At 47.8% G+C, this 26,954-nt stretch overlaps 1 protein-coding gene across 2 annotated transcripts; it reads right to left on the reverse strand.

Moving 5' to 3' along the window:
* Nucleotides 1-3,062: 3,062 nt before the first annotated feature.
* On the reverse strand, nt 3,063-26,954 carry PLA1A (phospholipase A1 member A). Of its 2 annotated transcripts, XM_054043239.1 has the most exons (12): nt 26,910-26,954; nt 25,651-25,823; nt 19,380-19,581; nt 17,644-17,821; nt 16,310-16,418; nt 14,793-14,894; nt 12,547-12,636; nt 11,350-11,517; nt 9,666-9,755; nt 8,230-8,338; nt 5,302-5,466; nt 3,063-3,562 (listed from the first exon to the last, which is right to left on the reverse strand). In XM_054043239.1, exons 2-12 carry the CDS (start codon nt 25,742-25,744, stop codon nt 3,478-3,480), a joined length of 1,392 nt encoding a protein of 463 aa, XP_053899214.1. In that variant the 5' UTR covers nt 25,745-25,823; nt 26,910-26,954; the 3' UTR covers nt 3,063-3,477. The 2 variants fall into 2 exon arrangements, with proteins under 2 accessions (XP_053899214.1, XP_053899223.1); XM_054043248.1 differs by lacking the exons at nt 17,644-17,821; nt 19,380-19,581; nt 26,910-26,954.

Consider the following 26,954-nt stretch of genomic DNA (forward strand, 5'->3'; position numbering starts at 1 on the left):
ATGAGAAGAACCAGGACTGAATTTCTGTGCCCTCTTGGGATGGATTCTGGGTCTAGCCCTGGTAAGGGGATGGACTTAACCTGGATTTCTGTGTCCCTCTGGAAGGGAATATGGGTACATGTCTTTGGAAGGAGAAGAAGCTGAACTGGATTTTTGTGGACTCTGGGTGTCTCCACTGAGATGGAAATGAAGTGAAGGAATAAGAAGCAGGATAGGGAAGCAGGGAAGATGCAATATTTTAGTTAAGAACAATATGGAGATGGTAGGCAACTCACAAATATAGCACTGACAATATTTCTACTGCAAGCTCACCTAGTGGTTTCATCTATGGGGGCTCGCATGATGTGATAATAGTCACCAGGGGCCCCTTTTGGCCTTTTTACTCCCTTTAGTCTGGTGCCAAGGGGCCACATGGCAGGCATAAGGCCCCCTATGCTCAGGTACAGAGGCGGCTCCATCAGCTCCGTGCTGTTCCCACAGGGGCCCCACGTGCAGGAGGCATTCTGGTGTGGGCCAGGGGCATGGCTAGGGCATGCTCCTGCAAAGCTCTATAAGGGTCATTGAAGCACGGACGTAAGTAGCCAGTACCGGGTCTATGCTAGCCCCTGCAGCACGAACTGCCTCCTCTTTGTTACTTTGCCACAGGAGAATCAGATTCCAGCATCCTCTATCACACCCTGCTGTGTTGTTGCCCCAGACAGACATCTCTAGCTATTCACTGCGTCTGCTTCTCTCTGACCCAGTCATCCTCTGTAGGCAAGGAAGCTCCTCCAGTGGAGAGCTGTTGGCTTCTCCTTAGCAAAGGAGTGGAGGTTTCTGTTCAGTGGCATTAAACTACACAGCAAAGTAGCCACCACCCCCTGAGCTGTCGGGTAGACCCTGAGGTAGCTGTTAATACATATTGCTACCCCAAGGTATCCGCGCAAAAGACAACTGCTGTCTCGGGTGCTGACTTTTATTTTTCCCGGTGGCTGCTTCACCTCCACTCTCCCCCAAGGCCCTGCCCTGCCCCCACACCGCCCCTTCCCCTGAGGCCCTGGCCTTGCTCTGCTTCTTCCCGCCTCTGCTACGCCCTCTACCCTGAGGCCCCCAGCCCACCTGCCCGCCGCTCACTGCTCTCCACCCTCCCCAAGTGCCTCCTGCCAGCTGCCAACAGCTGATCGATGGCCCTGCCAAACAGCTGTGGCTGGTATGTGCTGAGCACCCCCTATTTTTTTCTGTGGGTGTTTGAGCCCCTGAGCACACACGGAGTTGGCACCTATGACTGCTGTCACAAGAACTGATACATGAAGCCCAGAGCGCATGCACACCTAGCTAGAAGAAAAATCAAACCTTCAAAGGACTGGGGCTTTGCTGAGTCCCACAGTGAAGCCATCAGAGGGGTGGGTGCACACTCCCTTGTGAACTTCCCACCAGGATGTGCCCCCCCCCCCCCGATTCTTACATAAAATCATCACTTATAAAGTTTTCAGATGACACAAAAATTGGGGGGTGGTAAATAATGAAGAGGACAATTCACTGATACAGAGCGATCCGGATTGCATGGTAAACTGGGTGCAAGCAAACAATAAGAAAGAAATGTAGCCATATTTACAGGATGGGGGGTTCCCTCCTGGGAAGCAGAGAGTCTGAAAAAGATTTGGGGGTTGTGGTGGATAATATGCTGAACATGAGTTCCCAGTGCAACACTTTGGCCAAAGGAGCTAATGCAATCCTAGGATGCATAAAGAGAGGAATCTCGAGTAGGAGTAGAGAGGTTGTTTTATCTCTGTATTTGGCACTGGTGAGACTGCTGCTGGAATACTGTGTCCTGTTCCGATGTCCACAATTCAAGAAGGATGTTGATAAGCTGGAGAGGGAAGAGCCACATGAATGATTAAAGGATTAGAAAACATGCCTGATAGTGATAGTCTCCTATAAACTGGATGGGCAAGTGCTGTCCCAAGGGATGAGCTCAGGACCCTAGTTTTGTAGGGTTCTTTCTTCATTCCCTTCCCTCCCCAACCCAATTACCCATCTGTAGGGTTCTGAATCTTGTCATGGTGGGGAAGCCTTCTGGCTCCAGATGAAGACCTCTCCTTTGCTCTTGTCCTGACTTGCTTCTGCTGGCCAGCTGTTCTCTTGACCTCTGTGTTCTCTTTCTTTCATGCAAGGAAAGGGCTTCTCCACCCCAAGTCTGTCTGGTGAGGTGGCCAATTCAGGGGTTAGAACCCTGATTTTCTGAGGTATTTATTAAAATACACCTCTACCTCGATATAACACTGTCCTTGGGAGCCAAAAAATCTTACCGTGTTATATCGAACTTGCTTTGAGCCGCCGGAGTGCGCAGCTCCCTTCCCCCCGGGAGCACTGCTTTACCGTGTTATATCAGAATTCGTGTTATATTGGGTAGCATTATATCGGGGTAGAGGTGTATGTTTGTTTGGGAAAACCCTGAGAAAAGGGAATGGCCCTAAAAGAAACTGATGAGCTCTGGCTGAGAGACTTCTGCCAGGAAAGGCCTGAGTGTCCAGGCGGAGGGCCACTCTCCCAAGGCTAGATGCAAAGCTCTTGCAGAAGAAGTTAAGGAAGGGCTGTCCAGCCCTCGGAGCAGAGCTCTTCACTGACTCCTCTGGCTGTATCTCTTGTTCTCCAACTGCCAGGGCTATTGAGCATCTAAATGTAGACGGGTTCCTGAATCAGGGCAGATCCTTATTTTTCAGTGTTTTTGGTGTGTTTTTTTCTTACTAATAAATCATCTGTTTTAATATTTGAACATTCCTGGCTCTGATAAATCTGAGTATCCAAGAACAGGACACATCAACTTTGCCAAAGAGACCCATCACAAAATGACAATCAGATAGCCAGAATAGCAGCTGGAGTCTTGTCATGATAAGAGAAAACATATCGATGCTGATTACACTGCAGGACCACTCATGTGAAATCAAGAGGTCCTCAGACTCTGTAGGCATCCATGGCCCGGACTAGTTATTTTCACATCTGTGTGTGTGTGTTGCTAGGGGAATGACCCCTTTCCATACAAAACCAAAGCCACACAGCTGCATGCTCACTAATAACAATAATACTTTGCATGGCTGGGGCGTTTAATGTGAAGATTTCAAAGCACTTTAGAAATATTAAGGAATGAACTAACCCTCACAATCCTCTTGAAAGATGAGTATTATCAGCCCCTTTGACAAAGGGGGAAGCCAAGATTAAGCGATTTGTCCAAGGTCTCACAATGGTGCATTTGTAGAGCTGGGAATAGAGCCCATGAGTCCTAACTGCCAATCTCCCGATCTAACCGCTTGACCATAGTCTTCCCTTTCGGCAGTGCACTTCTCTTCCCAGAGCTGTTATTCATTCTATCCCCAAGGTGGGTGGATGAAAAATCCAACTGGTTCTGTCCTTTTTGGAGGAAGTATCGTCCAGAGGGGGGAAGTACAATTTGGAGCCCAGCACTGTGCCTGTGCATGCTACATGCTCCAGGGGACTCTCCTATGCACAGTCCACTGCCAGGTCACGTTCAAGGGGACTGCTCGCTGTCAGGGACAGATCTTGAGACAGGCAAAACATCTTCTCGCTGTGAGAGAAGCACACAGGAGTTAGGCAAATCTTAAAACAACCAAGGGCGAGAACCTGCTGGTGTCAAAGGACTAGCCCCAGAGGGACTCTCTCTGATCTCCATCTCTCGCAGTTGCTGCTGCATTAGTTAGGGGAGTCTCAGATTTTGTGTTTCTCTGTGAGGAATATGGGCTTTCACAGGGTGCCAGATCAGTGCACAAGGAATTGGCATCACACGCTGATGCTTCAAATTTGGCTTTGACATTGCACCCAAACAGTCAGAGGTGATGGGCCAGATTGTACCATTTAGGCACAGCCCCGACTAGGGGGCGCTGTGGAAGGGGAAGCACAATGCTTCCCAGAATTCCAGCGTGCAATGGATCACAGCTGCTGCGCCAGCCTTTAGGAAGGTGCAGCATGTGCTCCTCTGTGTGTCCGGCTGGTCCGTGCAAGCTGGTGTGGGGGACATAAGGTCATGACTCTGCCACTCCCCTATTACCTTTGTGGGTCTTTTGCTCTCCAGGGGGCACTGGAAAGGAACAGTCCTCAAAAGAACTCTGGAGCAACAGTGGCATCTTCTCTCTGTGTGGGGGTCTGAGAGTGGGGAGGCTTCTTGTGTCCTCTCCTGCTTGTGCACCTGTACAAAGGCCCTGCTCTGTCTAGCTTTCAGGTGGGCTCTCTAGGCATAAAATGAGGAGTATGTCTCTTAATGACTATGGGGTGCAGTCGAGGGGTCTGCTTATGGTATATCAAGGACTGTGTTGGAATTGCAAGCTCTCACTTTAAGTGTGAGGGGGGGTTTCCTGGTCCTGCATGTAGGCTAGTGGGCTCTGTAGCAAAGCATGCAATCAGTCAGACTGGAAAGAGCCAGCTTAAAGAAAGGTGGGGTGACGTGTGCCTCTCTGCCTTAGGGAGCAGCCTGCTTTGTCTCTCTCTGTTTTTGGGATCATGTGTGTTATTGTTTTGAAGTCTAAGCAATAAAGTAGTGTTACGTTGCAACCTTCCATTAAGAGTATTTATGTTTTTATCTAACTTCTCTGTGTGTATGCTGGGAACATAACACTGGTCATCAGGAATGTTGTATTAGGGTGAGAACCTCATCCAGGTTAGACGGGTTTGCTTTTGGTTTGTCCTGCTTTGGAGAGGCTAACTAGGGCTGGATGGTAACTACAGTTAAACAAATAATGGATTTTTTGGTTCAGAGGCTGAATTTAAAATCCAGGAAAAATAATCCAGTCTGTCAAATAAAAAAAAAACTCAAAAAAAAAAAAAAATACTGTTTCAAACCAAAACTATTTGATGACCCAAATTTGGCAAAGGAACCTGCCAAAATGCATTGTTTGGTGACAAAATAATTTGTAAAAAAAAAAACCAACCCTAAACATTTGCCTCGCTCTAATGGTTACTGGTTCACAGTCTCTGGCTGCACAGCTCATCCGTTAAAATCAGGGGTGTCTCCCATGTAATTCATTTCCTGAATTGTCTCTGTGTGTGTGCATGCAAAGGAAGGGGTGGGGGGTGAATACAAGGGCCTTTGTGGCACCTCAGCCCTTTCCCAATATCTCCTTCATTTCTGCTGTATGTGGTAGCCAGCAACAGCCAGAGAAGAGAAAGGGGAGAAGTCTAATTAACATTCTTAGCAGCTTCTGCGTGACCCCAAGAGGAGTTGTGCTCTCACGCAGGGCGAGAAGCTGAAGCATTGAGCCGGCCAATAAGGCTCTCTGGCTGGAGTGAGCTCAAAGGATGTCTCCTGCTTACCGATTACTGACAGGCAGTGCGGTTGTACAGAAGTTGCCAACAATGACAGCCTTGTCCTTCTTCCAGATGTGCAACTTGGGGAGATACTTCAGCGTCACCGCCTCTATCTGGCACAGTGGGACTGGGTGAGCCAGCACCCCTTTGCCCAGCTGCTGCTGCTTAGGTCTGCAAGGCAGAGGGAGGGATGTGAATAAGAACAAGGGGCCAACCCACAGTAGCATGTGAGCATGCAAGGGGGTATGGGGACACAGGTGTCTACTGAAACATTGGAGATGATGGGGTTGTTAACAGGAACCCACATAGAACTTGGTGAGATCTAAGGATCCTTCTATGGCAATCTGACACTTCATGAGAGGTGGGAGGCTCTGCCCCAATAGACCCCTCTCCTCCTCCAGAAGGATCTCTCTGTGTTATATGCCCTTCCTCTTCAAAGGCTGGAGAATGTGTGGATGTGGATGTGTATCTTTCTTCTTATACCACATGATTAAAGCAGCTCCCCCAGATCAGCAAATATTCACTCCTCTGTCCCTCTGTCTTGTAATCCTATCCTGACACTCCAACAAATACAGCACTAAACATTGCACAGATGGCCAGGAGCATTATGAAGTGGGCAAAGTGTGGGGTGGGGGATGTTGCCTTCTTTGAAATGTCAGGTGCTGGCCACTGCCAGCAAGAGGTTAATGGACTGTATGGACTATTGATCAGATCCACTAAGACAAAGCCTGTTTTACAAAGAACAATGAGGCCTATTAATCCCTACTGTAACTGCACTGATTTTAGTGGAGTTACATGGGAAGGAATTTGGCTCACTGTGTCTGGTTTGCAGTTCTCAGAAAATAAAATAAGAGAAATGAATGATAAGAAAATGTAAAACAAACCAAGGGAAATCCTTCTTTCTGCAGCATGTACTCAACATGTGGGATGCACCCCCACAAATGGGAAGAGAGTCACTGGATTTCAAAGAGAATTGGTTAATTTTATCGCCAGTAGTCCTGTGTATGTGTGTGGAACTCTGATTGACTTTAATGGGAGTGCTGTGCATGGAGGCTCTGCGGGACTGAGCGCATGATGGCCAAACATTTCAAAGCTGAGTGTCTATAGTTATGGTCCTAACTCCATATGTAGGCATGAAAAAACCCAACTCAAACATGTTTTCAGAAGTGCTGAGCACCCACAAATCCTACAGAAGTCCCTGGGAGCTGCTGAGTGCTCAGCACGCTTGAAAGTCTGGTCACCTATTTAAGTGCCTAAATATGGACTTGGAAGCAAGCAGGCAACCAAGTTTGAAACTCGGCCTGGTTATGTAGGAAGCTTAGGCCATAGCTGCATGGGAAGCTTCTTCTGTATAATCTGAGGTGTGAATTTAAGCTGATATAGTTACCCTGGTAGAGCCCACCCCAGGCAGATACTCTTATTACGGTATGAGAGGGTCTTCTTTCAGGTGAGATTATGTTGCTTGGAGAAAGGGTTTAAGCAAAACCAAAAAAAAAGCCACTCTTATTCTGGATTAGAAGAGAGAGAGAGAGAGAGAGAGAGAGAGAGAGAGTGACTGTGTGTGTGTGTGTGTGTGTGTGTGTGTGAAAGAGAAAGAGAGCGAGAGAGCGCGCAGTATAACTACAGACAAGGCCTTAGGTTGCGTGTCTGTAACTAGAGCCCTGCAAATCTTTATATCCACAGACCACGTTTGCAGATTGGATACGGATACTAATTTTGTATGTTCAGAGGGCTCTAGCTGTGACCCAACCAATTTCCATATGTCCTGTCCTTCTTGAGCTCACATGCCACCTGGTGGACATACTTAAATTACCAGAACGGCTGTTTGCCTCAAATAGTCATGATTGAGCCACCAAGGTTTAGAGTAGAGCGGGGCCCAGATCCAAGCACCTACACACACATTGTTGGGAAATGTAGATCTGGCCTTAAACTTTCCTGGGCTGAACTTGTCTGTAACTCAGAGGTTTGATTTGTATCTCTTCAAGCTCCAGGAGGTTGGCTGCTTATCTGAATTTATCTAAACTTCTTTGGTCTGCAACGTTAGGCTGGAAATCAATGGAGATGTACAGTGCTTCTTATTACTGGCCAGGCTGGAAATCTCATGGAAACAGCCCTTCCCTGAGTATCTCAGCCCTGCTGCTCTTGGTCCCAGGCATAGAGGCAGCACACTTCAAAGATCTGGACCAGACTTTGTGCTGAGTGGAGTTGCTGCTCAGCTCAACAGAAAGGGGCCATCTGGGAGCTAGCTCTGGTGCTGCTCTGGCCTTGGCCCCCAGCACACATCCTGCAGCATGCTCTGCTCTCTTCCTCCCTGCCCCACCTTGCCTGTTGTGCTGGAGGTTGAGGGAAGGGACAAAGGAGCTGTAGAAGCCAGCAAGACTGGCTCTGTGCCTGTTGGGCACTCTCCTTTGCTGGGGAAATCCCAGCGGAGTTAGGACACAGGACAGGGAGGGGTCAAAGAATCTGGCCCTTGAATTCAGATACAATTTGGGGGAAGATGGCAGGTTCCAGATGGATCTTACTGTCCCGAACCTGCCTCTGTCCCCAGCCTCGGTGGATTCTCCTCTCCCAGGTTCATTGCTGAGTAACTGCAGTTACAATGGATCAGTTAACCACAGTCCTGCGGCACAGAAACGCTTCTGTCTCCACAGCCATTTTCAGCTCACATCTCAGGGTCATCAGGACAGCTGCCTGATGAGTCAGGTATGTATGGCCAGACCCTGGAAGGGAGGTTGGTGTTTGCTGGATGTCCCTCTCTTTGCCAGCAGTTAGGTTATCAGCTACTCAGTTACATTACCAGGACACCTCGTGGTGATTGCATGTGGTCACTTGCGCTACCACTATGCACGTACATGGCTTAGAAGGACATCCTTGTGCCTGCAACAAGGAAGACGAGGGACTAAAGACAGGTCAGAGGTGCACATTGTCACTCACATGGTGATCTTCACGCTGGCTGTAGAGTTGCTGCTGCGGAAGGTGATCTCAAGTTTGGTGACCAAGCTTCTGTTCTGCTGCAAGTGAAACTCCACCAGGCTGTGGTACACTGTGCAACAGAGAGCACACGACAGAGTGAGGGCACAAGTCCCTGGCTGGACCATACCTTCAGCATTAACCCTCACCTTGTACCAATAGGAGGGCTGTCCGTCCTCACCCCTGCAAGCTCTGACCTCTCCAGCACCGTATGGAGCAGAATAAGCAGAGCTTTGACATAAAAAGGGAACAGGCTGCCTGCTCAATTGGACATATATTTGTTTACTGATGGGACTCCATTCTTCACTGTTATTTTCTGAGAGTGAGAGTCAGACAGACACAGAGAGCCAGAGAGGGAGGAGGGTGGCAGCAGGGCCGGCTCCAGGCACCAGGCAACCAAGCACATGCTTGGGGCGGCACCTGGTAAGGGGCGGCCAATCTTGGGGTGGCGGGGGCAGCGTGGTGTGGCATTCCGCGGGGGGAGCGCTCCGGCGGCGCGGCGCTCGGCGGGGGGGGCAGCGCGGGGCGCGGGGCTCGGGGGGGGGGCTCCGGCGGCGCAGCGCTCGGCGGGGGGGGCTCCGGCAGCGCGGCGCTCAGCGGGGGGGGCGGCGCGGGGCGCAGTGCTCGGGGGGGGGTTTCCGGCGGCACGGCGCTCGGCGGGGCGGGGGCTCGGCGGGGCGGCGCTTTTTTTTGCTGCTTGGGGCAGCAAAAAAGTTAGAGCCGGCCCTGGGTGGCAGAGAGAAAATGGAGAGACCAGTGGAGTTACACAGGTGTAACACTGGTGGAAGTGAGAGAAGAATCAGGCCTATTATCCTCTATAGTCTCCAGGAGTGTGGCATGAAATGAGGCTGAAGGCCAGATCTCAAACGCCTTCTAGGGCCAGATTCTACTCTCAGGTACACCGGTGGAAAATGGAGTATCTCGCCAGGAGTCAATGGGTATGGAACTGGACGGAGAAGCTGGCCCATAACTCAGAAAAGGACAGTGGCTTGGGTTATCCCAGCATTTGTAACAGTGATGTTCTTCTGCGCCTGGTGAAAGCAGCCCCTCCTCCGCTCCCTCAGTGTACAGCTGCTGAAGAAGGCCTAGGGATAGTGAGACTCACTGAGGAGCGTGTGTGCGGGGCATGCCAATCTCTATTGTCCCTCGCTGAGGAACATGGCACAGCACAATACAGCATTTCTGCAGCAGGTATTGAGGGATTTACAGAAGCTACCATGAAGCCAGATACCCTCTGAATCCATTTCTCAAAGCACCTGCAGTTTCCATGGGGAGCAGGGGAAGGACCGACATGTTCCAGTCAATGACGGTGACTCTCTTCAGGAACATTGACATAAATGGAAAGTCTCCATAGTTCATTCATGCCGCCAGCCTGGCTTCCTTCTCTCTTTGCTACTTACTGCAGTACGGGGCTGAGGAGGCAGTCACCAAGTAAACCTTCATCTCCTCGGGGAGCTTTGCCATGCTGACTCCACCACGCTCCAACAGCCCTAGGGGAAGAAATGAAGCCAAGGTGGAGGGGTAAAGGTCCGGAGGGAACAGGTGGCAGGAACACCTGATTCACTTCTCACCTATCCCACTATTTTGATGTGGATCAAAATGGTCTTTACTTACCTCCAGCATCAGTGAGATCAAAGGAACAGGCTCACAGTGACTGCATCCCAGCTATTCTCCACTGCAGGGTTTCACCAGCACACCCAGTGTTACACCACTGTGATCACCAGGGCAGCCAGCAGTAACGAGAGTCATTGGGGCATCCAGGTATGCTCCATGATGACACTATTGTAGCCTCTGGGCCTGATTCCACACTGCCCTGCAGCCTGTGCCATCCTTTGCATCTGTCCCAAGTGAGTGTAAAAAGGCTTCCCAGTCAGGGTGGTACGGTTTCATGCTCACTTTGTGCAGTGTGTACCTAGGGGAAACAGGCTGGCTGTGCTGGGAAGAGGGCTCGTGACTCCTGTTATGCATTCCCCCAACACCAGAGAAGGTACCATACCTTTCAGGGGCAAAATGCTTCCAGCCAGTGGCTTTCCAGCGGTGCACCTCCTCCCACCCCAGCACAGCTCAGCCTCAGGGGAGCATAAGAGAGTCCTCCCAGTACTGGAATGCAGCCACCTCTGGGGTGAACAGAGCCACTGTTGACCAGCATACTGATGTAGGAGCAATGGGTGAATCTCAAAAGGGTTGAAGTTCAGGTTCAGCTCAGTTTAGGGTAAACACTCTGGCTGCTTCTCTGAACTAGCCAAACTTTTTGATTTAAGTGCACATTGGTTAGGCAGGTAAGTGAACAACATCTCCTATTGAAACTGCAGGTGGGAATGTAAGAGCTTATCCACACAAACATTGATTATGCAGCAAGCTGGGGTGTAAATCTACCCTGCACTATCCTGCTGTGCACTAAGTGTCCATGTGGTCCCTGCTGATACGCACTAATGGTTCATTTGTGCACTTTGATTTACTCCCATTTCATCAAAGCGCACTAAGGAGCTGTTAATGCACATCAGCAGGGTCCACACAGACACTTAGTGTGCAGCAGGATAGTGCAGGGTAGATGTACACCCCAGCTTGCTGTGAACTAAATGTTAGTGTAGACAAGCCCTGAGCAGGAATTGAATTATTCACATTGGAATATGGCCAGGAGACCAGGTTTAACACTAGAGTTGGTCCCAAACTACAGAACTTGGATTCTGATCTGAACTCAGATTTCTAACCTGCCCCAAGTTCAGAGGAATTTGGATTCAGGATTTTGATGTAGCCCATTCAGAGGGAGGGGTCAGCTACAAATCTGCCTTTTGCAGACTTTGGCAGGGGGCTAGATCTGGGGACTTTGCTCAGATTCATTTCCTGCCTTTATGAAATGTGCCATCGGGTGTTCAGTGGCCGCAGGTGTTCGAACCTTGGTTTTACATCTCATCCCACAGATGCACTTGGAATGCTTCCCTGGGCAGGTCTGAAACCCAGTAGCTTCTGACTGTCCCCAGCTCAAAAAAAATCCAATCTAAATGCCTCACCCTGCATCAAAGACCTTCAGGGTTCAACTCTCCTCTCCCTTTGGACAGTGGAGTTCCCAGGCTGGTATCATACCTATTCTGGGACAGGAGAGCAGGAAAGGATTGATACAGTCCAGGCAGTGGCCAGCAAGGAAATTTTCATGACTTGAGCATGGAAACGCCATCAAAGGACAGGAATTCTCCAGGGCACTGACATAGAGCTGTATCGCCCTCATGTGATCACAGATCAGATAGTTATACCCTGCAAGATAAAGCAAGACTACAGGTAAGGTGACCAGGAAGAGACTGACCTCTTGATCCAATATGGACTCTCTATGCATTTCTAAGGAGCCCAGCACAGTAATAGCTAGGGTGCAAGTTAAGAAGCACTTTATTCTGTCTGCGAAGGACACATCAGGTACAATTTTCAAAAGTGCCTAAGCAATTTAGGCATCCAAGTCCCACTGAAAGTCAAGTCACTTAGGTGCTTTTGAAACTTTCATCCAAAATCCCCTCCACTCATCCTTTCCAGGGCAGCTGTGGACTAAGCAAAAGGCTGCAATTCAGGAGTCATAGGTATTAGATCCCAGTTCTGCCTCTAACTCACTGTGTGACTGTGAGCAATTCACTTAGCCTCTCTGTGCCTCAGTTTCCCAATCTAGAAAATGATGCTACGGATACTCATCCTTCTTTATAAAGCGCTCTGAGACCTATGGATGGAGAGCCCTATATACAGTAAATTCTAAGGCCTAATCCACATTAGAAAAGGTTTGCCAGCAGAGCTGCACTGCCAAGCCCTCTCAGTGTAGATGAAGCTTATACCAGAAGAAAAGGTTTTCTGCCATTATAGCTTATACTGGTTCCCCAAATGAAATAAGCGATACTGGCAAAATGACTTTTTTTGCGGGTAGAACTGCATTTACACTAGGGCTTTTGCTGATATAGAAATATTTTAAAAAATCACCCCCTGGGTATAGGCAAAAGTTTCTAGTGGAAACCTGGCCGCAGTGTGCTTTGTGTTTCGGCTGTTATGTTGTTGCATACCATAAGTAGTGTTATCTGGTCATTCTTCTTCTCTGAATGCTGAGAGGCAGCTTGGGCAAGATGGACCGATCTTGTATGATACTGTCATGCTATGGCTTGTCCTTTACACGTTTACTGTCCTGCTGTAATGTCTGCCATACCCCTGCCCTGGCTCAGGTGGGAATTGTTAGTCAAGCAGTAGCTTTACAGGCTGATCGATTGGAAGGAAGGGAACTTCCCTTGACAACTTGCTGTGAATCCTTCTCACCTAATGAGGTGAACCGGGGGCATCCAGGCTGGTCTTTGCCTCCATTGATGAAGTAATCAATATGGCCTACAGGAATCCGGATGCCAAAACCTGAAAGGAGCAAAAAAAGCCACTGAGCTATTATTCCTGCTCCTTCTTCTCTAGGGAAACATTCTAGAGGAAGCTGCTATTTTCCATGTTCCAAGGTCCTAAGAACAGGATGTACCTAACAGTATCTGAGCTGGCCCCAGGCCCACACACAATATGCTGGTTTCTTCACCAGTCTAAGGGAGGATTTCAGGTGTCTTGCCATCTGTTTGCACTGTACAGATTGCTCCATCCTTATGTATTGAAGCATGGAGGAGAATGTTCACCTGGGCCTTTGTTTTAATGGGACTTTAACACTGAAGGAAACTGAATGGGAGAAACCTTAATTTGGGAAATGATTCTCTGGTCACCTTTTTGCTGTTTTTCCTTTACTCTCTTTGCAGAGATCTGCAACTGAATTAGAAGTTGTTTCCCCCTCCCTCATGGGCTACCCTGCCTGATCCCCAGTGATGTCAGTGTCCTGGCTTTGTGATTTCATGGTGTGTTTCCCAGGAAATGACTATGAGGTCATCAGTCACCATTGTGACTTCATTGCAGGAGAAGATGATGGACTGTGATGAAGGGCAGGACTTTTTCCATGTTCTTGCCCTGCATAAGTATCTGTGAGAGGCAGTGATATGTAGTGGTTAGAGCACAGGAGCGGGCGTCAGGAGGCCTAGATTCCATGCCTGGCCCTGCCACTGATGCTCTCTGTATTTTTGGACACATCACTTAATATCTCTGGGCATCAGTTTCCCCCTGCTGTAAAATGGAAATGATACTGACTTCCCTCCTGGGAGTTATGAAGCTTAATTCATAAATCTCTATAAAGAGCTTTGTGGTCTTCAGAGGGAAGGTGCTACAGAAAGGCAAAGCATTATTATTCTATAACATCTTTCACCTACATTGACCCCTAAGCGCTTTACAAAGGTTACTACGTCATTGTACTATCTCTGGGTCTGATTCTGCTGTTGCTTACACCAGAATAAATGTGAAGTAACTCCCCTGAAGTCAGTGGAAGGAGGAGGAGGCCCTACATACTCACAGGAATCACTGGGAATGTTCAACAGAGCCCATCAGCACAGCATAATAGTTTAGGACCGGAAGTGAAGGAGAATATTGAATTGAAATCTCCAGGGGCATTTTGGGAGCAGTATGTAATGACCAGAGATGACAGAAGGCGAGGACAGTGGGTCTTGCACCCCAACCTTTGCAAAAGCTGCCAGGGAATCTATAATGGCAATATATTGTCAGGGCCTCAGGTTGCTCGGGAATTGAAAGTGAACCTTCTCCCCTGCCCAACCTTGGAGGAGCTGGACTGATTAGTTTCAGCAGAAACAATCTTCTCCTGGCAAAACCAGGAGCTATGCTGAGATGGTCCCAGCAGAAGCTCTCTCTGTGTGTTCCTCCATCTGACTTCCTGCCCATTCATTGATTCTGCTGCTTTCAGATGCTGGGGATGAAGAGAGGCAAAGGGAGGAGCAGTATTTGAGAATTGTTTGACATTGTCTGTGTCTACGCCGGGGACATTTACAATGTATTTCTCAGGGGTGCTATTGTTGGTGGGGCTTCTAGTAGAGACAAAGCTCTCATGGCCAGATTTATTTTTACTATCATTTGAGTTAAGCCTTCTGGAAAGCAAATCTAACCAAAGCACATCCACATCCTACTGTGAGACTTGAGCCTATTATCTTCTGACCTAGAAGGAAGAGCCACGGAGGGCCAGATTAACCCAACTCTGGGTCCCAGGCAAGCATACACTTTCTGGGCCCCTATCTTCTAATAACAAACAGTGCAATAGTCTGCTCACCTCAGCCGGGCTGGCCATGCTGTAGATCTGCCAGGACTGGCTGCTCGTCTTGCCGCTGCTTGGGGCACTGCTCACCGTGACTGAGGGGCAGCCAGGCCAAACTTGAGGGTTGCAATGCCACTCACTCAAGTGAGTGAAGTTCTTTCAGTTTGCACACAAATTTGCATTGGTAAAAAAATCACCTCCCTCCTGCCCCCTCCCCCAAAATGTGGGCCCTGGGCGGGTGCCTGGTTTGCCTATGTGTGAATCTGGCCTTGGAGTTAGCTGCTGGGCCACACTGACAGCTATACACTAACCACGTTCCTGGGCATTAATGATGATGGCAGGGAGGGGAGAAGCAGTGGGCTGAAAGGAATAGAAAGCAGATTACTGTCTGTATCGGTGTGAATGGCTTCCACAAAGAGAGCATCTCCAGGATCCAGGCGCTCCTCACGGCCGGCTTTTGTGTACTTGGGCCCCGCAGGATCCAGCCCTGTACCAAGATAGAACTAAAGTCTTAACAGCAGACACACTGCCACCCTCTTCCCCCTAAGAGCGCCAGTGCAGACTCTGGAACCAGCCTTGGGTTGGAAGAGTTTAGGTTAGCATCAAGAAATCCAGATGCTGATCCAAATGTCTTAAGGCTGCAAATGGGAACAGGAAATTGGATATAATTTCTGGTATGCTTGTGAAATCACAGGGTGGGAATGAGTGGGGAAAGGGAATTGCCAGAAGGTATTGATGCCTGTAATTTACCTGGCAGAGGTAAAAGGGGAGAGAAGGAAGACATATATTGAGCTACTGTTACCAGTTAAAGGTTCAGAAAGGGCAGAAGGCCTTGAATGTGAGGTTGGTGAGCATGTAATTACTGGGGAGGAAAATGATGCTACTTTTATAGGCCTGGCGAGGATGTAAATAATAATGTTACTGTTGAAAGTGAATCTCAAAATGCTTATGAGGAAACAGAGGAAGAGCAATGCCAATTTCCCCTTCTGCTAAATAATTTGGGCCATAACATATACACAGACCTAATATCAGACTAAACTAATAATCATAATGCACATATTTTTTAAAATGTAGAGGAAGAGGATTGTGGTGCAGGTAGCTAGACAGACTGTCTTGTATGTAATGCACCTCTGAGTGTAAAGTGTGCCCTGTGACTGAGCTAGCTCAACATGGTAGCTCTACAGAGTGAGTCACACACACTGTGCTCTCTCTCTCCTGGGAGCTGTACTGTTGTTCCTGCTTGTTGTTGTTCTTCCTTAATCGGAAATAAAAGCTATTCACTTGAAAGCATGTCTTCTGTTCTTTTTGTATTGGAAACATAGGAGTGATCTTTGTGCTGCGGGGCCAGCAAGAACCATCTGACGCAAGCTTTTTTGTGGTTCTCCTGGTACCAGGTCCAATTAGGCTTCCCAGCCAGGACATTTTCCCTCTAAGATGGTACAAGCTCTGAGCTGAAAGGGTCAGCTCTTCATAATTCATTCCTATTGCTCTCAGTCACACACAATCCTTTGGTATTGGTCTGAACATACAAAACTATTCTCAAGCATTAACACTTTGATTCCCATGGGGTCTAGATTTCCCATCGTTAACTGATGGTGCAGTGACAACTGGTCTCCACCCACCCAGTAAGTGGTGTGAATTCTCTTATTTGACTGTGTGTGAAAATATTACGGGCTCTTCACAGTCTGAACAATGAGTCCTGCAAGTGGAAATCCTGTGCTCATCAGAGGGTTGCTGGCCATTATTCCAAGAAAAAACATTCCTGAACCGTTCTGTAGCTCAGAAGTACCCACAAGCCCAAGACTTCTCAGCTAAAGGACCATTATCATCAACCTTGACATGCTCTTTCTGTCCTCACAGTTCAGGGCCATTGGGAGAATCCTGGACCCAATGTTACAATACCTGTAATCCTTCCAAGCTGGCCTCCATGGAACTGCCCCACCAGACCTGCAACATGTGCTCCAAGGCTCACCCCAATGAGGTGGATAGATGTCCTTGACACTCCGAGTTTCTGAGGAGTTGATAATAATAGTTAGTACTTTTCATCCCAGGGTCTCAAAGCACTTTTCAGAGATGAGTCTCTATTATTTACCCCCATTTTACAGATAGGAAAACAGAGGCACAGGGAAATGTGATCTACACAGTCATACAGCAGATCAGTGGCAAAGCCTAGTTTGCTGACCCCCCGTCCTGTGCACTGCTCCTGGGCTGCACAGCTTCTCTCAGTGCATAGGGTGGGTAACTAGAAAGAAATGAAGAGTGGTGGATATTATCCTTACTTAGTTCTTTCTGACATATTGATCACGGACACAAGATCACTCCAAGTCAGAGTGGTCATCTCCTCCAGCCCCCTTCATGTTCCCTCCCCTTGGGCTATCTTCACTCTGGAGCACTTCCCTAGGAACCTCCTAGTTGGGTGACACTGCCCCATCACCTGGATGTCCCTTCAGCAGGAACAAGAAGGACAAGGTCTCTCTCATGGCTTCGTCAACTCCCCACCCCATGCTGATGTTGTTTTCTCCCATTTCATTGATTTTAGTTGCATAGGTTAGATTCTATTGACTTGAATGGGACTAAAGCACTTACTTCAGTGTTTTCTGAATAAGGGTCAATATGATGTGATATGATACCATGTGCCCTAGTTAAATACAATGGAATGCAACAGGGCAACACATTCTGAGGCAATACAGTATAATGGGACAGGACACAACACATGTATCCTACCACCTCGGCTTTGATAGTGTTTGAGACCCACTTTTCACAGGTGTAAACAATGACACAAGGGGAAAGCAATGGAGGATCAAGGCCTGTACCTGCAATATGTGAGGATACAATACTGTGCGGGGCCTGTGATATAGACAGGACAATGCAGTATGGTACAATGCAATATAGTGAAACACAATGCTAGGCACTACAGTATGTGACAATGCTATACAATAGGGTAAATGAGAGGGGGCAAGAGATGGAGAAAGGCAGTATCCTTAGTACACAGACCCATGGAGTGATGGGTTGGAGCAGCAGATGACAGCTCAGTGCACAGCTGGGCTGTGATACTCAGGAGGAAGAGGATCTGGGTATCTGGGAAGATGGAGAGTCTATTTGGCCACTGCAGTGAGCTTATTATGGAATAAACAGCAGAGGTCAGAGTGGAAGCTACTGTCTGGGTTGGTTTGCATTCGCACCTGTTTCTGTCCCTTGGCCATGCTCCTCCCACTCAGACATTCATTTCCACCTACCAGCAACTTGCTGATGAAAAGAGAGATCTCTATGCTCAGCTCTATGACATTTTCCACAGCACCAGGGTAGGTTCTTGTAGCTCCATTAACCCAGTCAACTGCGACCACATTCACCTTGGCAGCTCGGAATAATGCACCCATGAGTCCATTGATCCAGGAGGGCTTTTTGCCCAGTGCTCTGGTGAGTCATCAGAAATAAATATGTCAGATGCCTTCCAAAATGGGGCGCACACACATGCAGACTTCCCCTCTGGGGTGGGGTCTCAAAATCTCCCTGCTGGGACTGCCATACAGTAGGTGAAAGTTTTGTCTACTATCAGACAGCCCCAAACAGTCTTCCTTCACTGCAGTTCACAGACTGTTTTCACCTATAGCCATCCTGTCCATTATGAGTCAGAAAGAAATCAGACATTTACATGACCAAAACTAACACCTGCAGTGACAACAGCTCGAGTGAAATTGCCAGAGGTATCAGTCTTGCTGTAGTGCTTAAGCTGATCACCAGCTGAGGTCAAGAAGAAATTTCCTTCCATAGAGAGAGTATAGTCTAGTGAACAGAGTAGAGGTCTAGACACCAGGAGCTCCTAGTCCCAGCTCTGCTACCAGCTGGTTAAGAGACCTTGGGCAAGTCGCATAGGCCCAGATTTTGAAAGGCATTTAGCTCTGGAACACCAAATTGATTTAGAAGTCTAAATCCCATTCTTAAAAGGGATTTAGGCACTTAAGAGCCAAAATCCTGTCAATTGTCCTTGGTATTTGGATTTTGGCTGCCAAGTGCCTAAATCCCTTTTAAAATGAGGTTTAGTCTCCTAAATCAGTTGGGCATTACAATGCTGAGTGCAGCGATGCCTAAATACCTTGAAAAATTTGGGCTTTAATCTCTCTGTGTCACAATACCTCTTCCATAAAATGATATGTATTTACCTCTGCGTGTATTTTATTTATTCATTTCATTTTATAATATCTCACCCTTCACGGAAATTAAACTAACATGATTTAAAATCGACTATGGGCTGGCTGATGCTCCCACAATAAAACAAACCCACCAAATGGCCACAGCTTTAAAAACTCTGGCTCAAACTCCCTGCCTCCATGATGAGAAGAAGAAAGGTGGGTTTGGCAGGCTTCCTAGTAAGTTAAGAAATTCAGGCACTGAATGGCTGGGGGGCAAGAGGGAGAAAACTCCAAAGCAAAGACTCTTAATGAAGAAAAATAGTAAAAAGACAGGGGGAAAGACTGAATTTTGGGAGTGGGTGGGGGGATATCCCTGGTTTTTTAAACCTGTGGAAATTTGAAATTTTAACATTTAATTGAAATGTTGAAATTTGAAGTATTTTGACCAGCTCTGCAGCTCGTCTCAAGATGAGGGTGAATTAAAGTCACAAAAAGTATATTAACATTTCTCCTTTTTTTTTTGGTTGGAATTAGAAATGTTGACTAGATTTTTCACTGACATTTTGAAATTCAGCTCTTTTGACATGGAATATCTTCCCCTCCAAATTAAGCACATTGCCTGATTATGGATTATAAACTCTTTGGGGCAGGGAATATCATTTCATTCTAGGCTTGTGCCGTGCCTACCATCCGGGGGTTCTGGTCCATGACGAAGGCTCCGAGATACTATGGTAATACAAATAATAAATAATAATAATAATTGCTGAGGTATGGCATGAGGAGAGAGAAGGAGATCTCTGAGGTAGCTGGGACTGAAAGTGTCCAGCTCGGTTTATGCTTACGTGAAGCCATGAATTATTATCTTGGTGTCCAGGCTAGTATTGAAGCTGGAGTTCTTGATGCCATCGCCAAGTGATATCAGCTGCCCACAGCTGGGGTTTGAGGAGGTGAACAGAAGAAACTGGACCTTAAGTTTCATGCCCTGTAAGAAGCTTGCAGTCTGAAAGTCAGAGCAGGGCTGCGCTGGGACATAGGTCTCATGCCCTGCAGTGAGAAAGAAACAAAAACATACATGCCTAGTCTGTGTATGCCCACTGGGAAAGAGCAAATGGAGGGGAGGGGGATGATGGGCTTGTAGTTAGGGCACTGCACTGAGACATTGGAGAGTGGGGTACAATTCTTCACTCTACCACAGCCTTCCAGTGTGATCTTCAGCAGGTCACTTAATTTTTCTGTGTCTCCTTTTCCCACGTAAAATGAGGATAGTACTCTTGTGGCACTGAGGCCTGTTGATGTTTCACTACTGTGTGTCAGCAACTCATCAGTCCTGACTTACTCACTGCACCTAACACACTGTTGTCATAATCTATCGTATACAAACTGACAACATGCTGGTCCCAAAAATCATTGCGTGGTATATACACAAGGATGTACAGAGAGTTATAAATATGTGCTGGAATTATGTTCTTAAAATGTGCTTGCCAATAATACATAAGTCCAGTCTGCCCTAGACAAAAAAGTGTATATTTGCTTTTCTGACCAGCCAGGCAGAGACAATGAAGGTACATCTACATAAAAGGTAAACAGAGCTGACAAGTGGGGGAGAAAACAGCCTGGTGTCTACACCCCAGCAAGAAAGAGAAACTTCATCTGGGCTTCCTTTTCAAGAATACATTTCAAAGGTTTACTAGACTATGGCAAGAGGGGGAGAGAACCACTAATTTAAGTTATCCTTCACCTGAGGAGACAAAGAAACCAAGCACTTTGAGATCTGAGAAGGGTCCTGGCTAAAAAAACTGGTCAGCCAGACTGGAAGAAAGATGGGTGAGAAAAACTTCTTTGAACAAAGGACTCTAGCTTATTAAGTTAGATCGTCGTCTTAGAAGCGTATTCTTACTTTTGTTGTTTGTAACCATTTCTAGCTTTATTCCTTATACTTGGTATCACTTAACCCAATATCCTTTTATTAATAAACGTACCTCTTTTTTTTTTACTATAAATCATCTCCGTGCTTTAGTTGAAGTGGAAGGTTTGTCAACACCAGTTGAGTTAATCAGCTGCTGTATACGGTCTCTTTTCAAGGAGCAGTGAACTATATAAAGTTCTGTGAGTGCTACAGCCAGAGGGGCTGAGCACTGTGGATAGACGTCTCTGGGGAACTCGGGAATTGGGGTTCACTGATTGTTACCTGCTAGGCAAGGCTTGGACTGGCAGGGTAATAAAGAGTTTGCTGGCAAGACAGACAAGCTGGTGTGGCAGGGATCTGACACACGCAGCTCAGCCGCAGCAAAGCTCTCATTTGCTGAGGCTGGGAGGAGTAACAGTGTTTCTTAGGCTTGGAAACCCCAGCAGATAGATCAACTAGAGTGTAACTATTCAGATTGGGATGTTTTGAGGGCAGGGACAGCCTTTTGCTCCGTGTTTGTACAGCACGTGAGCCAATGAAGCTCTGATCATGAATCACTGGCTTCAGAAAGGCTCAGACTGTTGACATATCTCTGTGAAGCACATGCCCACTCTGGTCTGTGTAATTCTTGCGTGTGTTTTTCCACCTCCACCCTCCAGCATACCTGGCTACTCTCTCTTAGTCACTGGAGATCTAGAGATGGCTCTCTGCAGATCCTATCAGCAACACAGTGAGCACCAGCAAGAGAGGATCACTCAAGAGCAAAGTAAGGTCCCTCTTCAGTCCCTTAAGGCAGAGCTCCCAGCCCCCACCTCCATGACAACACATCTGCTACAGTGCCCCAAATGGATGTTTATTCTCTGTGCTGCATTTGTCATTCTGAAAGTAGTATAAGCTCCCTGTCAACATAGGCTGTTATATTGGTCTAATTAGAGTGGTATAATTATGCTGGTGTAGTTAGGCTGGTAAATTTCCCCATGTAAACAAGGCCTTAGTGTTTTGTTTAGTCCGTCACCATAGTATGCAATCTGCCAGGTATATTGTGAGGTTAAATGTATTATTATTTGTAAAGTGCTTTAAAATCTTTGCATGGAGAACACTACAGAAATGCTTTGTTTTTATATGCTCAGTGACACTTTTACATATATGCATATATTGTGCAGAAATGACATAGGTGACAATTTGAAAATGTGCCCTTTAGGTCATATTCATCCTTGGTGCAACTGTGGTGCTCTGTACCTCGGGGAAGCACTCAGCACCCCCATGTTCATCCTTATAAAATGATTGTATGGTATCCAATGCAAAGTTTGTCATGTCTGGTGTCTTTGGAAGGCTCATGATGCACTGAACATTGTTGTTGTAGTAATGTCATAGGTTGTAATTTCATGTACATAGTTATGAGGCTGAAAATGTGTCCTCATGGCTTAAAACAAGCCCAGGCAAAACTCTCCAGGAACAGAGGGGCAGTTCACACCTCATCAGGCCATGTATGAGACAAACCCAGCCCAGCCTGACAGGAACAACGTACACTGGCCTAGCCAGCAACAAAGGATCTGTTGGACTCTCGTGTGAGTCACCCCCTTCCCTTGGTCAGTTTGGAACTATGATGAGGTAATGCTCACCTGACTCTGAAGGGGTGGGGGTCAAAGCCAAGAGGGAAGAAAGAACATGATAAAATGGAGAGATGTTTGCCATGCTCTCTCTCTCTTCCACCTCCGTCTACAGACACCCACCAAGCGACTGAAGCTCTGATCAAAGGGGAGAGCCTGGTTGAAGGGCAACCAGTCAGACTGTGGTGAGACGTATCTAAGTTTGTAAGGGCAGTGAAAGTGTTAAGATCAGCTTAGAATGCGTTTTGCATTTCGTTTGACCAAATCTGACTTCTTGTGCTTTGACTTATAATTACTTAAAATCTATCTTTTGTAGTTAATAAATTTGTTTGTTTATTCTACCTGAAGCAGTGCGTTTGGTTTGAAGCATGTCAGAGACTCCCCTTGGGATAACAAGCCTGGTACATATCAATTTCTTTGTTAAATTGACGAACTCTTATAAGCTTGCAGCATCCAGCGGACATAACTGGACACTGCAAGACAGAGGTTTCTAGGGTTGTGTCTGGGGCCAGAGATATTGGCTAGTGTCATTCGGTTGCACAATCCAAGCAGCGGCTGGCCAAAAGTGCTCACTCGTGTAGCTTGCATGCCAGAGGCTGTGCGTGAACAGCCCGGGAGTGGGGGTTCTCTGAGCAGAGCAGGGTAAGGCTGGCTCCCAGAGTTGAGGATTGGAGTGACCTAGCAGATCAACGGTCCAGATAACACCAGGGGAATGTCACAGAACCCCACTGAAAAGCTTGACTTTTCTCCATGCTCATTCTCTCTCCACTACACCCTAAACTTTCTTTCCTTCTCTAAACAACCTTGAAGCCATGTTTAAAACAGAAACAAGAACTCCCCTTATAAATCACTCATTATCATAGAATCATAGAATATTAGGGTTGGAAGAACCTCAGGAGGCCATCTAGTCCAAGCCCCTGCTCAAAGCAGGACCAACACCAACTAAATCATCCCAGCCAGGGCTTTGTCAAGACTGACCTTAAAAATCTCCAAGGATGAAGATTCCACCACCTCCCTAGGTAACCCATTCCAGTGCTTCACCACCCTCCTAGTGAAATAGTGTTTCCTAATATCTAACCTAGACCTCCCCCACTGCAACTTGAGACCACTGGTTCTTGTTCTGTCATCTGCCACCACTGAGAACAGCCGAGCTCCATCCTCTTTGGAACCCTCTTTCAGGTAGTTGAAGGCTGCTATCAAATCCCCCCTCACTCTTCTCTTCTGCAGACTAAATAACCCCAGTTCCCTCAGCCTCTTCTCGTAAGTCATGTGCCCCAGCCCCCTAATCATTTTTGTTGTCCTCTGCTGGACTCTCTCCAATTTGTCCCCATCCCTTCTGTAATGTGGGGACCAAAACTGGATGCAATACTGCAGGTGTGGCCTCACCAGTGCCGAAAAGAGGGGAATAATCACTTCGCTTGATCTGCTGGCAATGCTCCTACTAATACAGCCCAATATGCCATTGGCCCTTGTAGCGCAGCAGCAACACACAAACACGGCGCCTCCCGCTGGTTGTCCTGGGAATTAGCTCTCCAGCCTTTGGAGCACCCTCTGCTGGCCGATGTCCCGCTTGCCGCTGCCCCCCGTGTCCCTCCCGGACCCGGTGCCCCTTTACCCAGGGGTTATGCCCACTGCAACAACCCACAATCTGGGTCTCCCCACTCAGGGGAACCCTCAACCCCATAGCCCCACCTTGCCTCAGTCTGTGGCTACTGCCAGTCACCATCTAGCCCCCGCTCACTGGGGCGGACTGCAGTGTAAAAGCCACTCATCACAGGCAAGGGAGTTTGGACCTGCTGCCTCTGCCTACCCTTGACTGCCCCTCTGCAACCCCAGTATCTTTCTGGCCTTTATCAAGTTTCCAGGCTGGAGCTCCCCAGCTCCTCTAGCCTTTCCCCAGCCCTGCTCCACTCAGGTACCCTGTTCAGCTCCCAGCAGCCAGGCCCATCTCTCTCAACAAGCTAGAGAGAGACTCTGTCTTAGCTCCAGCCTACCAGCCCCTTTATAGGGCCAGCTGTGGCCTGATTGGGGCGTGGCCCCAGCTGAGGCTGTTTCCCCAGTCAGCCTAGGTTCTCTACCACAGCCCTCTCCCAGGGCTGTTTTCAGCCCATCAGGGCAGGAGTGGGGGTTATTGCCCCGCTACAGCCTTCTTGGCAACAAGGGCACACTGTTGACTCATATCCAGCTTCTCATCCACTGTAATCCCCAGGTCCTTTTCCGCAGAACTGTTGCTTAGCCAGTCGGTCCCCAGCCTGTAGCAGTGCATGGGATTCTTCCTTCCTAAGTACACGACTCTGCATTTGTCATTGTTGAACCTCATCAGATTTCTTTTGGCCCAATCCTCCAATTTGTCTAGGTCACTCTGAACCCTATTCCTACTCTCCAGTGTATCTACCTCTCGCCCTCCACCCCCCAGCTTAGTATCATCTGCGAACTTGCTGAGGTGCAATTCATCCCATCATCCAGATCATTAATAAAGCTGTTGAACAAAACTGGCCCCAGGAGCCATTGATCACTACCCGTTGAGCCCGACAATCTAGCCAGCTTTCTATCCACCTTATAGTCCATTCATTCAATCCGTACTTCTTTAATTTGCTGGCAAGAATACTGTGGGAGACCATATCAAAAACTTTGCTAAAGTCAAGATATATCACATCCGCCACTTTCCCCTCATTGGCAGAGCCAGTTATCTCATCACAGAAGGCAATCAGGTTGGTCAGGCATGACTTGCCCTTGGTGAATCCATGTTGACTTGTTCTTGATCACCTTCTTCCCCTCCAAGTGCTTCAAAATGCTATCCCAACTGAGGACACTATAAAAATATCCTGTAGGGATCATTACTGAATGTTGCAAGGAACTGAGAGTGAAGGGACTCAGGGCCCACGTTTCCCACTGCAGGATATGAGAACCTCCCACTGATATCTATTTGGGACTTACCCATGCCTGTGTGGACGGGGAAAGGAGAACTGGGCCCAGGGGTTGCATTTCTGACTGCAAGTGATCAATGGTATGGTTGAAAGGACAGTCCTGTGCCTTCCATGAACAGCAATTGGCAGCAAATGAGGGAAGGAGCAGGGAGTTACGCTGTAGGAAGTGCAGGTTCCATGGGATTTTAGCATAAGAGAACAGTTTTTCAGTGATTTTTTTTAAACCAACCATAGGGTCCCATATCTTCTTTCAGATCAGACATGCTCCATTTTCAAGATAGAAGTCGGTTTTCTAATTTACCAAGCCTGCCAAACTGAACATCCCATCTAGCACTTTCTACCTCATACTTAACTACTGCTAATAAAGATTTTGCAGTGTAAACTTAGTTGTTCGTTGGGTTGCTGTAATTACTTTTGTAAAGCCAAGTTGGTGGACCTGCCTCACAGACACGTGTGGTGGAACCAATATGTGGGGGTAAGAAAGGGTCATTTCTACAATCACTTTTCTTACCAAAACTCACTTGGCTCTAGCAGGGACCTGATATACATGTTGGATTGTGTAGTGTAGGGACCATCAGTTGAATTCACTGCCAGAATCTACATCTGTCAAATCTTCCAATTCCTTGCCCACCACCTCTGGCACATGAGCCTCCACCAGTACCCTCCTTACCTGCACATGCTGAGCTGAGCAACAAGACAGCGGCAAGAACAAAGAGAGGCTTCTTCCTGGGATCATCAGCGTTCTTCCTGGTCAATCTTCCCATGCTGTAATCCACAAGGCCTTCACCAGAGGCGAGGGAAAAGCAAGCCCTCTGCAACAGGAGCCTTCTGAGCAGGTTGGTTCTGTTAATGTTTAATACAGCCTGTGTTTTTTTGGAAAAACGTGGGAGCCCTTGCTTGATTATTGGCCGAAGTCACAGCAACAGGCATAGAACATTATTGATTCTCACATAAAGGACATTGAACCCATTCCCCTCTCCAAACAAAGTCAGAAGTCAATTACTGGCATAGAATCATAGAATATCAGGGTTGGAAGGGACCTCAGGAGATCATCTAGTCCAACCCCCTGCTCAAAGTAGGACCAATCCCCAGACAGATTTTTTTTTTTACCCCAGTTCCCTAAATGGCCCCCTCAAGGAGGAAACTCACAACCCTGAATTTAGCAGGCCAATGCTCAAACCACTGAGCTATCCCTCCACCCAACATGGCATGATTAACACAAGCTCAGTTCCTGTCATTGTAATAATGATATACTTCTATAGCCCTTCAATCCAAAGTCCATTCAACTGTTCATGAATTAAAGCCCCAAAGCTCCCTGGTAAGGTATGGAAATATTGTCATCTTCATCTTATGGAGAGCGATGAAAATCAGTTATTGGTTGGTAGCCTGAGATCACATATACTCAGCCCCCGGAGCCAGCCCAGTGAAAATGAGCAAGGGAGTGAGGGTAGGGAGAGTAAGCAACAGAGGAAGGGGAGGATGGAGTGAGCAGGGCCGGGGCCTCCGAGAGGGGACAGGGCATGGGCAGGGCCTCGGGGAGGGGTAGGCAGGGGGTGGGGCAAGGGTGTTCGGATTTGTGTAAGTAGAAAGTTGGCAACCCTATCTGCAGATTAGGCCACTTACCTAGAATTCTATAATCTAAAGCAGTGGTTTTCAAAAAAAATTTCTGGCGACCCAGTTGAAAAAAATTGTTGATGCCCGCGACCCACCGGAGCTGGGGATGAGGGGCTTAGGGTGCAGGAGGGGGCTCCAGGTTTGGGGTTGCTCAGGGCTGGGGCAGGGGATTGGGGTGCAGGAGGGGGTCAGGGCTCTGGACTGGGGGTTCAGACTCTGGGGTGGGGCTGGGGATGAGGGGCTTGGGGTGCAGGAAGGGGCTCCGCATTTGGAGGGGGCTCAGGGCTGGGGTAGGGAATTGGTGCTCGGGCTTACCTCAGGCGGCTCCCAGTCAGCAGCGCAGCGGGGGTGCAGAGGCCG

This window comes from Malaclemys terrapin, chromosome 1 (assembly GCF_027887155.1).
Source record: "Malaclemys terrapin pileata isolate rMalTer1 chromosome 1, rMalTer1.hap1, whole genome shotgun sequence".
Classification (NCBI taxonomy): domain Eukaryota; kingdom Metazoa; phylum Chordata; order Testudines; family Emydidae; genus Malaclemys; species Malaclemys terrapin.

Coding starts and splice junctions, on each gene's coding strand:
- PLA1A (XM_054043239.1), bottom strand. CDS start 25,744: ATGGGAAGATTGACCAGGAAGAACGCTGATGATCCCAGGAAGAAGCCT. Junction 16,419..17,643: donor TTTTCATCAGCAAGTTGCTG/GTAGGTGGAAAT, acceptor TCAACTCCTCAG/AAACTCGGAGTGTCAAGGAC. Junction 14,895..16,309: donor CCAGCTTGGAAGGATTACAG/GTATTGTAACAT, acceptor ATCTTGGTACAG/GGCTGGATCCTGCGGGGCCC.